The sequence below is a fragment of the Megascapheus bottae genome, chromosome 5 (genome assembly GCF_031878675.1).
Source record: "Megascapheus bottae isolate mThoBot1 chromosome 5, mThoBot2.hap1, whole genome shotgun sequence".
In the NCBI taxonomy this organism is placed as follows: domain Eukaryota; kingdom Metazoa; phylum Chordata; class Mammalia; order Rodentia; family Geomyidae; genus Megascapheus; species Megascapheus bottae.
The window spans coordinates 15615630-15631414 of NC_143513.1; the positions used below are offsets into that span (position 1 = coordinate 15615630).

Genomic DNA, 15785 nt, shown 5'->3' on the forward strand with positions numbered 1-15785 from the left:
ATAACTATGGATACATTTAAACAAGGAATAGCAAAATCTGATAATACTATGATGTGTTTAGAAAAGTTCTATCAGGGGCCAATAGTATGGCCTAATAGTTAAGAGTGTTTGCCTAGAATGAACCCAGGTTCAATCTCTTGGTACCACATACATAGAAAAAGCCAGAAGTGATATTGTGGCTCAAGTGGTAGAGCTCTAGCCTAGAGAAAGCCCAAGGACAATGCTCAGGCCCTGAGTTCAAGCCTTAAGACTGGAAGGGGAAAAAAAAAAAAAAAAGAAAGAAATGTTCTATCAGTAACCACAGAAGTAGTGTTTATGAAAAACTGAATACACTGTCACATCTGACACATTGCTCAAAAGTGGTTATATATCTTATAACAGTAACAATGTCATTTTTTATTATGGTTATTTTTTATAATGGTGTGAAGAATGTGAAGTATATGTTCTATCATTGATCTATACTTCTAATCCTCTAGTATTATTTGATAATAAAATTGACACTGTGTCATATCAAACAAACATCTACTAGAAATAATAAATATGGACTTACCTGCAAGTATGCATTTAGATCCTTTTTCCTTTTTTCCAAAAAATCTCTATCCATATTATTGAAAGTCCTTTTACCAGGAAGCTTTAATATGCTTGACAGATTTTCAAACTGTAAGACATAATCAATAAGTTTACAAAAATAGAATTTTTCATGTGACAATTTCTCTACATACTAAAAATAAAAAAATATTGTCCAGACATATCCAATTTACAGTTGTAATATTTATTAATTACAAATAAGAGTGACAAATATAAAGATGTATGTAGCCATACGTGGTTTTATACATAATTATAGTAATTAAGAGACTTAGCATTTATATGATAAACACTGCTAATATTTTTGTTACTCTTTTAATTTAGGTGAGCCATTAATGTTTAAAAATCTTGATTGGCACCAATGGTGCCATGATAGCAACCTGCAACACTTAGCTGAAACGCAGGATTTTAACTCTGCTAACTTCTAGTTAAGAATTTAAGAGCAAAGCCATTTTTAGCTATGACTGTGCCTAGCCAGCAGCAGTGAAAGGAACTTCTAACACTTTCCATTCTTTTCCCATGTGATGCACACTTTGAAATAAAACAAACTTGAAAAAAACAACAACTAACAAACATTTTTGCCTCAAATAATGGGAACACTTTCTGTAAAGAAAAACAATTCCTGGTATGTAACACCAGATACTGACATTAAGCCTACTTTCCATTTCCACACTGGAAAATTTAGATGAATTATTAAATGAAAATTATGAGATTAGACTAAAAGAAGAAAGTTTTGAGCAATACAGCATCTGCCTTAAATTCTGATTAAATAAAATGCAAACAAATACATTGTATGATGTGTGTGTGTGTGTGTATGGTATGTGTACATGTGTGTATATGTCTGTTTGTGTTTAAGCCAAGAGCAGTTGTTCCAGAGAAACTGAATCTGGCAGAACCTGGATACTGAACTTCTACTGCTAGAGATGGAAGAAGTAAATTCTTATGTATAAGCCACCCACTCTGTGACATTCTGATATGCCAGCCCTGATAAATCAATACACCAAAAAACAAAAATGACAGTACCCATTAAAACAATAATTCTAGAAACACCAAATCTTTTTAAAACCCTAAACAATATAACAAAGGAAGTCTAGATTTTAAACACAATGTTCCGTTAGTCTTATATATCTGAAACAAAAACCTAAGTCAGAACCAGGTGCAGTGGCTCAGGCCTGTAATCTTAGCTACTCAGGAGGCTGAGATCTGAAGATCTCAGTTCAAAGCCAACCTGAGCACTAAAGTCCATGAAACTTTTATCTCCAATTAACCACTAGAAAATGGGATGTAGGGCTTGGCTCAAAGATAGAAAGGTAGCCTTGAGCTGAAGAGCTCATGGACAGCATCCAGTCAAGTTCAAGCCCCATGATCCCACCATAAAAACAAAAAACAAGGGCCGGGAGTTTGGCCTAGTGGTTAAAGTGCTTGCCTAGCATGCATGAAGACCCGGGTTCGATTCCTCAGTACCACATACATAGAAAAAAGCCAGAAGTGGTGCTGAGGCTCAAGTGGTAGAGCTCTAGCCTTGAGAAAGTCCAAGGACAGTGTTCAGGCCCTGAGCTCAGGCCCAGGAGTGGCAAAAAAACAAAACAAAAAACAAAAAACAAAACAAAATTCTCAAATAGGAAAAAGCCATTTCTTCAGTGTTTTTGTTTGTCAGAAAATTATTTCACTTCTGTAAAGTAAACTGAACATAAAGACTTCATGAAATCAGATAAACAAAAATTTCCAAAATTATTTTCTTACGAATATAATTAAACTATTATTGTTCATATGGAGGGTCACAAGTCAAAAGCAACCTGCCTTTATTCATTAAAAGCTATTAATGGTTAACTTCATTCTATCTACAAAATATTTTCATGAGATTATCGTAGTATAGATTATATTTTCCCACTATCTTAACTGAAATTTTATTTCTGAAGTGGCTGATGACATTTCAAAACTTTATCACCCAATAAGGCATCATATTCACTATATTAGTGGTTTAATATAAACTTTTATCTCTAAATTTTTGAACAAATGAAGGATTTTTACGAGTGGAAAGTAAGCTTAATTGATTATCTAATTCAAATTCATCTGGTATTTTTTTCTAAACTGAATAAGGTATTTAATAAAAAATAATAAAAACAGTGTCATTGTATTTGCTAGCTTTAAAAGGCCTAGCTGAGAGTTGATCAGCCTGGGCTTCTTTCTTTCTTTCTTTTTTTTGGTTGGTCATGGGGCTTGAACTCTGGACCTGGGCACTGTTCCTGAGCTCTTCAGCTCAAGCTAATGCTCTATGACTTGAGCCATAGTGCCATTTCCAGTTTTCTGGTTAATTGGAGATAAGAGTCTCACAGACTGTTGTGCCTGGGCTGGCCTTGAGCCGTGATCCTCAGATCTCAGCCTATTGAGCAGCAACAATTACAGGCATGAGCCACCAGCATCTGGAAGCCTGGCCTTATTTCTAATAAACCAGCAAAAGCTACAAGTGAGTGCCAGGAGTGTGGCCTAGTGGCAAAGTGCTTGTCTAGCATGTACAAAACCCTGGGTTTGATTCCTTGGTACCACATACATAGAAAAAGCTAGAAGTGGTAGTGTGGCTCAAGTGGCAAGAGCACTAGCCTTGAGAAAGCCCAAGGACAGTACCCAGGCCCTGAGTTCAAGCCCTAGGACTAACCAAACAAAAAAAGTTAGAAGTGAAAGTATGTCCCCAGCCACAAGGGAAAAACCTAAGTAAGAACATAAAGCCCCAAGTTTAAAGTCTCAGTACTAGCACAAAAACTTGTTAGATGCTCGTGGTTCATGCTTATAATCTTAGCTAGCAAAGAGGATGAGTTTTGGAGGAAGGTAATTTGATGCCAGACTAGGCAGACAAGTCCTGAAGAGATTCCATCTCCAAAATAACCAATAAAAAAGGGCAGGTGGCATGTGTCAAAAAGTACCAGCTATGCAAGAAAGTCAAGTATGAAGCCCTGAGTTCAAACAAGGGTTTGAACTCATGCAGGGGGTGGGGGGAGTGTGAATGTTTCTAGTTACTGTTAAGGTATTAGGAAAATTATATAGAGACATGTGAAAGGGTATCAATGTATGTGAATTAATGCACCTTCTATCTGGCAAATATCATGTAATCCTTTTACTAATTACAATAAAAAAATGAAAAAAAAATAAAAAAAGAATTAAAAGTGTTATCTGATTAATAAGTTTATTTTAGGATGTAGTTCATAGTATGTGTAACAATGGTACCAAGATTTAACAATTACACTGCTACAGTGTAAGATAACAGGGAAGCATAGCTCTGAATTATGCTTGCACAACAAAGGCGTTAAAATTCCCTACAGCAATCCCATCTCTACTTCAAATCAAGCAGCAAAGCAATACAAACATGGATATATATATATATGTATTTATATATATGTATTTATATAACTATATATGCACATATTATTTTATATATTATATATTGCATATACTTTAATATATTTTGTTATATATTATATATGAACATATTATATATGTATAAAATATATGTATATATTATATACATATATATACATGGATATATATATACACACAGATATATATATATTCCCAAATATTTCCTCTAAAATTTCCAAAGTAAACCACTGATATTTTGCCACTAGATCTTATGTTAAGCCTGACCTTACTGAGTCTTACTCTTCTTTGCCTTAAGAAATCAAATTATCAACATTTGATCTAGTAACTATCCCAAATAATATTTAATTTATTATGTAAAATATTATTTTATCTCATTAATTCTAAGATCTGAATATTTCTTAGAAAAGTTTAGTATGAAAATAAAAACAAAACAAAACAAAAACAAAAAACAGTGTAAGAACCAAGCCTGAATTCTCCATACCTGTTCAGTGATTCTCATGTGGAAGTCATGGAAGTCGCTGTATCTCCGATAAGTTTTCCACATCTCCTCGGTGTTGAGAGTGCGTCGATGTACAGTGATGGCATATAATGCATAGGTCTTGCCATGATCATTACAAACGCCTGCCACAGCATATGGGTCATAGTCAGCATATACAAGTCATTCAAATCCAAACAAAATGGCACAAAAGACACAGAAAGATGAACAGAAACAAATAAAAAAGTCAACATGAAATGAAGAATGTGAAATGACAGACTGAGACAAAAGGAGGTCACTGAAGAATAAAACAGGCTCCTGAATTATGCTGATATAAATGATTGCTATGTCAGAAGACAGTTAGCAACATAAGATACTACAAGGCCACTACAAGCCGCTGTCTACGTACTTTGTATTCTCTTGCCAAGAGCTACTGACAATCACTAGGGATATTACTGAAGCACCCCCTTACAGCGGTGCAGAAGTCAAGACTTTTGAATTTGAGGAAACAATTGAAACACAACCAGACCTTCTATAAGTCTTCTCTATTAAGTTGTCCTTCAATTTAAATTTGTTCAATTAAAAAATAAAAGCCATAAAGTAAGATTTTTCTCCTGGAAATTCTGTTTTTCTCTGATAATTTCAGCAATTCTTGTCCAGTTTGAGAGATTTAACAACAACAACAAAATATTTTCCTACTGATTTGCCACATACAAGGTCAGGTAAGTCATTAAGTTCTATTTTATGCTCATCTAAAATAAAGACAGGAACTTTTCTTCACGTTTGTTTTCTTGTTTTGTTTGTTTTCTTGGTTGGTTATAAGATGTGAACTCAGGCCTGAGCACTGTCCTTGAGCTGTTTTGCTCAAGACTAGTGCTTTACCAATTTAAGCTACAGCTCCAGTTCTGGTTTTCTAGTGATTAACTGGAGGTAAGAGTTTCACGGACTTTCCCGCCTGGGCTGGCTTTGAACCACAGTTCTCAGATCTCAGCCTCCTGAGTAGCTAGGATTATGAGCTACCAGTACCTGGCTTGATTCATAGTTTTAACTTGTCTGACTTAGCATATTTTGTGCTCTGTTTTAGGTATCTAAAACTTACTTTCTTCCTCTTATTTGGGGGATTGGCAGGACCTGACATGTGAAATTCCAGGGGTTTGCAAATGAAGTCTAAGAAGTCCTGTTTCAGTTTTAACTACTGTAGTAATAACTATAGTATTACAAGTACTATCTAAACAAGTAACTTATAATAATGTAGGTATTGTAATACCTAATGTAGATTCCCTCTAAATTACTTGTAATCTAGTGATGACCAACAGTAAGTGGGAGGATATGTGTAGGTTATATGCAAATAGGGTATATTTTTTATAAAGAAGTTGTGTATCTATGGATTCTGTTATATGTATAGGTACTACAAGCAAAGCCCCACAAATATCTAATGAGGGACAACTATACTGATTCTCTGGCTGAAGACCCTGTGATATTCAATCATTAAACTGAATTGGACAGCTAAATCTGGACACACCCACTGTAAGATAACAAAGTGGGTTTCTACTTTTTGTGCTTGAGATTTCTTGTTCTTTCCATCTGAAGGTACGTTAACTTTTCTGATTCTTTTTCACCACTAAGATGCCCTTCATGATGTAGAGATTTATCTAAAGGACTTAGTGCCAGCTTTCTATGATCATTCAAACTTGAATGCAATCAAATGCTTTCAAAATCAAATTATCAATCTTTTTTTTTTTTTTTTTTTTTTTTTTGCCAGTCTTGGGCTTGGGCTCAGGGCCTGAGCACTGTCCTTGGACGTTCTCAAGGATAGAGTTCTACCACTTGAGCCTCAGCACCACTTCCAGCTTTTTTCTATGTATGTGGTGCCGAGGAATCGAACCCGGGTATTCGTGCATGCTAGGCAAGCACTCTACCACTAGGCCAAACTCCCAGCTCCTCAAATTATCAATCTTTATGCACATATGAACTTTTAGTTTCAAGCCTCTTTATCTCCCAGTTTTTTTTCCACAGAGTGCATAGCACCTGTAGATTTCTTCCTTTACCAATCTTACCATATTGTTTTAGCTTTTTCAATTGTAGGAGGCAAAATTTCCCTAGCAATTAAGACTACTACACAGGCCAGAAGTCAAAATTGATCTAAGAATGTATTATTACACTAATGCATAATAATGAAAAAAGAAGTGCACAAGTTTTAGAACTGACTAGTTTGGTGTTTTGTAAGTAATTGGGCATAAGGAAGTTCTATGTAGCTTTTTAGTAAATTATTTCAATAGCATGGAAGTCTGATATGTACATTGGTAAGAATAGATGAATGACAAACTTCTCTCCAGCTTTCACCAAAAATTTTTCCAAGTTTTATACTTTCAGCTCAACTTTGTAATCACAGCAACTCAAAGGGCTGAGATCTCAGGATCATGGTTTGAAGCCAGCCAGCCTAAGCCAAAATTATCTGTGAAACTCTTACTTCCAATTAACTATCAAAAAGGCTGGAAATACAGCTGTGTCTCAAGTTGTAGAGCACTAACAATGAGCATAAAAGGTTAAAGAAAAAGCCTAAGCCCTGAGTACAAGGCCCTAGGATGGCACCAAAAAAGAAAAAAAAATTACTGAAAAATTGTCCTTCGTTTCTTTTCCATTAATACCAGCATTTCTATTAGGGAAAAAAGGAGAGAAAGAAGAAAGAGAGAGAGGAAAGGGGTGGAGGGCAAACAGAAGAATAGACAGATAAGAACTAGGCTTTGGCCATCTTGTTCTCCAGTCTTTGAATGAATTCATTTTTCACCTCTTACAAGTAATTTTCTTACAGGAATCTATACAGACTAAGCATAACACATTTTCACTGTTAGAAAACCATCATTTCTAAACAGGATTGGGATGACAAGAGAATAGCTTATCAGATATGTCCAAGACAAATATGGAAAAAAAAGAGAAAACAGGAGGCTGATAAGGCAGCTTGACATACAGTTAGGAGTTAACAAGAATAAGAGGAACAGTAAGCAATAAAATAGAAGAAAAAGACTAAGCCAAGAAAGTATTAAAAAAACATGATCTATAAAATATTACAAAAAAACTATGATCTATAAAATATTGCAAAGCAGAAGATCATGCACCTGTACATACAACAGGAATAATAAAGATGCTAGTTTTAAACTGCATAACATAGAAAGGTCATTTAATTTTAACAGAAGATAACAAGGCTACATGTATTGACTGTGGCAAGACAGTGTTATAACCAGAAGATTGTGCTTCAGTTGGGCTAGTGCTATTCACAACAGGTTATCTGAAAACTATTTGTTAGTAATCCATAAATAAGTAAGCAACTAACACCAGTACTTAAACCAACCACATCACTACTATCAATGCTTAATTTATACAACATTTTAAAATATTATTTTATTAATTTTGTAAACTCAGCTAGTTGATTTCTGAAGGGTGTGCTGCTTTTAACCAAAAATTTGGTGAGCAAGCACACAGAACAGAGAGGTTGCTCCCTTGTATCCTTATTTCAGCAGCTCTGCCTCTGCTTGATTTCGCTGAGCTCAAGTTCACAATCTACTTAAGATTGGCTATGTAATTGGGTAGGATATATTTACATATATTATCATTAAATAACTTTAAGATTGACAAGTAATCTTAAAATATATTCACACAGCTCTACTATTTTATTCAATCTAAGGTGTGGCTTAATTACTTACACCCTCTACTGTTCTCTTAAAAAATCTAAGATTTTTTTATCTTAGTTTGTCTTAGTTCCTCTTCCAAGTAGCTACAACCAATTAAGAAAAAAACCTTACACTTCCTCATCCCAAACCATTTCCTCTTTCAATTTCTTTACTTGCTGATACACAGAATAATCAACAGGAGCCAAGCTACTCCACCGAAGTAGGAACTTTCAAGCAATCCAGTACTTAAAGAGAAAAGATGTTTTTAGTTTCTATTCTTTTCTTCAAACCCATTTAATATTATATGACTCGATCTCAGCTAGAACTATTAGTATTAGTTTGGACAGGGGTGTCTCTGTGGATCTATGACTTTGTTTCTGTATGAGACTACAACACCTAATTAAAGCCACTGTCCAAATTACAGCAAGGAGAGATGGTTAGAATTCTGATCAACAGTTCCGTTTTCTAGACAGCTAGTGAGGGAGCAATTTGCCTGTGAATTTTTGGTTGACAGTCCCATCCATGGTTGTATTTCTAATGAAGAAAGTATAACCTCTGCTTCCATAATCAGGACATATACCCCTACTTTTATCTGCCAGAATTTATCAGGAGACATCTAATTTTCCAATGCCAGCTTGTTAGTGAAATATAATTTTGCTGCAATTCCCTTTACTGCTTTGCTAGATGTATTTATTTATTGCCAGACTTATTATTAAAAAATATCACCTTAGTCAGTGAACATTTGCCAATCAAGCATCAAGTAGAGACAAGTAGAATGGGAGCCCTCAAATTCAGCCTCAAAAGGCACTATCTGTTCACTGTTTTACATAGCCAAGATATGGAAACAACACAGATGCCCCCTCAGTAGACAAATGGATCAAGAAAATGTGGTAAATATACACAATGGAATTCTACTCATCCATCAGAAAGAATGATAATTATACCAAATCATAAGAAAATGGAAACAGACCCAAAGAAACATAGATTGCATGGTTTCCCTCATTTGTGATAGCTAGAATATGTCTATAAATCTACAAGTACAGAACATAGTTTAAACACACACACACACACACACACACACACACACACACACACACACACACACACACACACACAGGGTACAGAGAGTTTAGCCTGGTGACAGAGTGCTTGCCTAGCATTCATGAAGTCCTGGGTTTAATTCCTTGGTGCCACACACACAGAAAAGGCTCGAAGCGGTAGAGTGCTTGCCTTAAGAAAGCTTTAAGGACAGTACCCAGACCCTGAGTTCAAGCCCCAGGACTGGCCCCCCCCCCCCAAAAAAAAGAAAAAAAGAAAAAAACCACTGGAGCATACAAGTGAGACTAAAGCTATGAACTATCATGTAAAATAATATTCATTAGGATAAACTCCAGGAAATAGAAACAAGAGTGCTTTTTCTTTGCTGCTGATTTTGTTTTCTTTTACTTTTGTCTTGTTTGTTCATGTATCTATCTTTCCAGGGGTAAAGGGACAAACAGAAATGGTGGGGCAAAGGATAAAAAAAAATACATAGTATCCAATGATATTCATTAGACAGTATGTTAAAAATGAATTATACAATTTATGGGTGGGGACAGGAGGAAAAAACTGGGAGAGAACTAGGGAAGGAGTGACATTGTTCAAAAAGAAATGCACTCTATATGACTATAACCCTTCTCTTTATATCACCTTTACAGTAACAATAAAAAAATACATTAAAGAGAAAGATTTGAACCCAGGCAAATCAATCAAAAAGCTATGTTCTTAAATACTTTATTTTATTTGCTGCTTTTTCAGTATTTATGTTTGTCTGACAGAAATAATTTGCCAAAAACACCTCAGATGTTTCCATTCACTTAAAAAAACTAACAAATACTTGTTGAATAAATGAACAAACCCAGAAAGAGACATCACAAAAATAGTAACATTGGAAATAGAGACCTAAGAATCCTCCCTCAGAAAGAATCTCTGGGAAATGCAGGGTGCTGTGGCTCACAACTATAATCCTAACTACTCAGGTGGCTGAGATCTGAGAACTGCAGCTTGATGTTAGCCAGGGGAAGGAAAATCCATGAGACATTTATTTACAATTAAACACCAAAAAGCCAAAAATGGAGCTGTGTCTTAATGGTAGAGTGCTAGCCTTAAGCAAAAATACATACATACATACATACATACATACATACATACATACATACATACATACATACAATACTAAAAAATAAAGTAAAATAAAATCTCAGGGACAGCATCCAGGTCCAGATCCTGAGTTAAAGTCCTAGGCCCACCATTTAAAAAAAATCCAAGAAATAAAAAAGGAAGGATATTAAATATATGAAACTTAACAAAGACTTTCCCAATTACAAGAAAACCAACAGAATAAGGAGATTTTGAAAATTTACATTAAGAAAAAGGTGAGACAAATATATCAAAAGAGAGACTAGTAATATCTGCTTTTATTGGTACTACTGTAGTCCAATGATCTTTTAGAGCAAAGTAGTCTATGTACACATAAAAGATTATTCCACAAATCTGATAGGAAAGGGAATATTTCTTATGGGACAGAAAAAACAAAAATGTTAAAAAAATTAGGAGTTTTAAAACCACACATACTATTTATATCTAAAATATAAGCATGAAATTGAATAGAAGCATATACCTGAGTATATTTTCACTGCAATATATGTATGATAAATGTTCTTCTATATTTTAGGAGTAGTTAGAGGCCAGATTTAAAAATTGTCATCATTTAATACTCATTATCACCATCTACTAACTCATCTGTAATGAATGATAGAGATTAACAATAGTTTTCTGGGTGCAAACAATTCTATATGCTTGGTTACCAGCATTTTGTGAACAGCAAATGTGTATACTAAGAGGCTTTGTTTTCACTCTAGTTACCTAGTCTAACTCTAGACAAAGTAAATATTAACTGATAGCTCTCCTCAAAAGAATAACTGTCAATTAGATTCAAATATAGAAAGCAAAAGTCTGACTTCAGAGTTTGAGATAACCAAACAATCAGGATAAGCATTTTCAAGTGTTAAAACATGGTAATCATAGGGAAGAAAATACCCAAATGCACAAGTGAAAAAACAAGCAGGGCTGGGAGTTTGGCCTAGTGGTAGTGTTTGCCTAGCATGCATGAAGACCCTGGTTTGATTCCTCCATACCATATATATGGGGGGTGCGGGGTGGGGGGGGGGAAGCAAAGCAAAACAAAACAAAACAAAAATCTCAATACAAAAATAGAATTTATTAAGAACCATGGTATCAAATAAAATATCTAACTTAAAAGTATAAATTCAAGTTAAAAAAAACTGTGAAAGTAATTTTAAACAGTAACTTAAGAGATGTAATAACAGCTTTAGACTCATACTTACAAACTACAAAGTCTCTTACCAGTGTCTGAAATATAAGCATGAAGTTGCACTGAGTCATCAGAAGACACACTTGAAAGGTCATCTAAAGACTGAAGAAAAAAATCAGAAAACATTTTTTAAAATTAGGAAAACAGTTAAAGAATTCTCTATCAAATATACATTTATTCATACTCTGGGCATGTAAACAGTTTAGTATTTGCATTTTTCCATATATAAGCATTCTATTTATACTAAGAACAAAGAGAAAAACCAGTATTTAAAGACCAAATAGATGTAGTATACTGTACATGCTTAGAATCCTAACATACAGGAATGTAAGAAGGTTGTCAGAAAGCTCTCAAGGGCCAAGCCAGCCTGAACTACAGCCTAATCTTGTCTCAAAAGCTAATAAGGCTTGAAAGAAACTAAAAATCAAATAAATTAGGAATCAAGATAATTTATCGGATTACTTCTTCTTCATCATCCATATGCTGCTAAAATCCTATTTTTTCAATTATATTCAATAGGTGGCAGGAAAATAAAAGGCAGAATAAAAATAGCCATATTACCAACAATTTAAGTTTTCAAATTGTTAAAATATACTACAATAATCTCTGTATGACTATAGTTTAGTATTTTTGTTAATTTGGAGTATTCCCAGTTAATTTAATTATTTGCTATAAATTTTATAGTATTTAGATCATATGGTTATATGAATCATATAAGTAAAACATTTATAATATGTAAAATATTTAGGAAAAGCTACTTATTATAGTCAGTATTAACTATCATTATTTACTAAATGAAGTGAATCCATACATTAAAAATTATGTTGGTGGAATTATTGCTCAAAATATCATCTTAATTATAATATTCTAAAGTAATTTCACAAGAGAGGTACCAATGGTTCATGTCTATCCTAACTACCACTTGGAAAGCTGAAATCTGAGGATCATGGTTCAAGGTTACCTTGGAACAAATAAATCTTTGAAACTCTTCTGCATTCAAACAGCAAGGGCTGAATATATTCAAGTGGTCTTGGGGACCGCTAACATACTAGTATTATATAATTTAGGTATATTTCATAATTTAAAAACTGTAAGATTTGAATGAATTAAGTCCTAACATACTACACACTAGTAAAATAAGAGTCAATCAAGTAATTTAAATGCAGCCATCTTTATAATAAATGATATAAAACTATTAATCACTCCATATAGACAATCCACAGGACATCTTGGACAATTCAAGTAGTGGAACCATTAAATGGACCTCCTACAGGCTCTATCACTGATATCTAATGGTTAATATGTCCTAAATACTAACCAAAATTATTTAATCCCTATTTTTAAATACAAATGCAATTATGCAGGTGTGACCTAATTCTACTTCTTGAAATAAAAATACATTTTCTAATTTATAATCCATAAATGCCTTCTACATGAACTTAAGATTTCCATAAAAAATTATAAGGACTTATACAGAAAGGTAATTTATAGGCTTCTAAACTATAAGTATGTAGAAGTTTAGCCTTTAGCCTTCCAAGTATTTTAATAAAATGTTCAAAATTGTACTTACTAAATTTATGCTTCCTGTAGGAGAGCCATTAAATGATTCTGTAAGGAAAAATTATACTTAAAATAAGGAATGTAAGCCATATAAACCAAGACATAAAAGACATAAAATGGTAATATATTCTCAAACAATCTCATAAATCCCAAATTATTATGAAGATAAATAAGCATTTTGGTGAATACAAATGTACCTGACAGCTAGCAAAATCCAAGTAAATATATTTAATATAAAAATATATGTATTTAACATAAGATATTAACTATTTTAATCTTAATTCTATTGAATGTCCAGGTGAACGTAAGAAAAACACTGAAGTAATGCAAATTAAGAAATGCCAGACTATTTTGTTGCTTCTGTCTCACTGAATTGAGAATCATTATAAATTAAAATTAGTCTTTAATGTGAGCTACAAACAGACTGACTTTTATCCAGTCAACTAACTCTTGGTGGTAGACGTGGCTCAAAAATATTGGAATTGGGCCAGGAGTTTGACTTGGTGGTAGAGTGCTTGCCCAGCATACACAAAGACCTGGGTTCTATTCCTCAGTACCACAATATATAGAAAAAGCTGTGGCTCAAGTGGCAAAGCACTAACCTTCAGGAAAGCCCAACGACAGTGCTCAGGCCCTGAGTTCAAGCCCCTGGACCGGCCAAAAGAAAAAAACTATTGGAATAATTAAGTGAAGAAATAAGAATTTTAAAGTAAGTATTAGAGAATAAGGCAAAAATGTCAAATAATCATTTTGCTTATTTTATCACTCATCTAAGTAAGGTGATTCTGTGTAAAACACAAAATAAACCAGTGGTAAAGTGAAATTCATATGCAGTTCAAAGGTAATATATATTTTACAGCCTTTAAGAAATTATTTATAATTTTTTTTTTACTTTTTCACGTTATTTATTTTTGTAATTGTTATCGTAAAGGTGATATACAGGTAGTAAGTACACCTAGTTTGAACAGTATCAACCCCTTCTCCCTCAATCACCCCTATTTTTCCCTCCAACTCCCACCTACAAGTTATAGAGATCATCTTCAACATAGTGTCTCGTGTATCACTGCTACATTTGTTCAACTTTTGTCCCATCCTATATGTACTCTACCCCTACCCTTCCCAAAACAAATAAACTTACAAACAAGACAAAGATAAAGAAAATAAATATAAGACAATGAGAAAAAGAAAAATCTTTTTTTTCCTTTTCTTGCAGTTCCTCAATAAGTATTATTTTACATGATCATATGCATATAGCTACTGAGCCTTTGTGATATTCTCCTTTAGTCTCACTGTGTGACTAAGAGACCTGCATAATTTCTCACATCCCAGTGTGTGTGTGTGTGTGTGTGTGTGTGTGTGTGTGTAAATATATATAGAGATAGAGATAGACAGATAGATAGATAGATAGATAGATAGATAGATAGATAGATAGATAGATTGTCTTTTATCATCCAGTGTGTTTACTTGTAGGTATATGGACACATACTAGTTACCACAAATAAGGCAAACCATGCCACCCATGTTTCTTTGGATGTAACTTAGTTCACTTAATATTAATTTTTTTCCTTAGTCTATTTCCTTAGAAATAGTACAATATCATTCTTTCTGGAAGAATAGAATTCTATTGCGTATATATACCATATTTTCTTGATCCATTTGTCCATTGAGAGGCATCTGGGTTGATTCCACATCTTAGCTCTGGTAACAATGCTTCAAGTGAACACGGCTGTCCTGGTAACTTTAATGTGGCCTTGTTTGTGGTCTAATGGATATTTAATGCTCAGGGGTAGAATTGTTGAGTCATAGGAAAGTTCTATGTTTAGTCTTCTGAGGAGTCTCCATATTATTTTCCAGAGTGGCTGAATAAGTTTACATTCCCACCAACAGTAGTATAAAGTTCCCTTAAAGTATCTGTTATTGTTAATTTTCTCAATTATGGCCACTCTAATCGGGATGAGGTAGAATCTCAATACTGTTTTGATTTGCACAGAGATGTTCAACATTTCTTCATGTGTCTAGTGGCCATTTTTACTTCTTCTGAGAAGTTTCTCCTTCAATCTTTAACCAATTTATTAATTGGGTTGTTCTTTCATTTTTGGGTTTGTTAAATGAGATTTTAAAATTAAGGCTGCATTACTTCTACAAAGAGGTAGCTGATAATGCTTTCTTCCTTGAACTTAAGTGCCCAAGAATTCTTCATGGTGTTCAGACACGGGGTCACAAAAGACAAATAGGGCATTTTGCCTATGGTTACCCCTTAATTTACAACAAGGACAATCAAAGTGAACAAATGTAACCATTCTCCTCATTCAGTCATTTGCCTCCTGTTTCTTCTTTGATTTGCAACTTCTTATATTTTCCCACCATAGAACTATAGAACATGGCATTCAAATTACTCCTTTTTCACTCAGTAACAAGATAGAGCCAATGTTCTAGTACAGTAATAACCACCTCAAGATACATACTCTAAAAAAAAGTTAGGGCCAGGAGCATAGCCTAGTGCTAGAGTGCTCACCTAGCATGTATGAAGCCCTGGGTTCGACTTCTTGGTACAATATAAACACACAAAAAAAGGCCTGAAGTGTGCTGTGGCTCAAGTAGCAGAGCAATAGCTTTGAGCAAAAAGTGTCCAAGGGCAGTACCCAGATCCTGAGTTCAATTCCCAGGACGGGCAAAAATAAATAAATTTGAGTCCACATTTAATCAGAAATTCAATAAATGTGTACAAGTATTAGAGCACACAGGGTAT

The 15785-nt window shown here is 34.0% G+C and overlaps 1 protein-coding gene across 1 annotated transcript in view; it reads right to left on the minus strand.

The window, feature by feature from the left end:
* The window catches only part of Snx13 (sorting nexin 13), a 116107-nt gene that overhangs the window by 22002 nt on the left and 78320 nt on the right, over positions 1-15785 (minus strand). Inside the window, exons 16-19 of the mRNA XM_090332728.1 lie at positions 13047-13084; positions 11509-11578; positions 4442-4581; positions 551-658 (exon numbers count right to left, since the gene is read on the minus strand). Coding sequence (XP_090188854.1) covers positions 551-658; positions 4442-4581; positions 11509-11578; positions 13047-13084 — 356 coding nt within the window. The remainder of the gene's footprint in view (positions 1-550; positions 659-4441; positions 4582-11508; positions 11579-13046; positions 13085-15785) is intronic.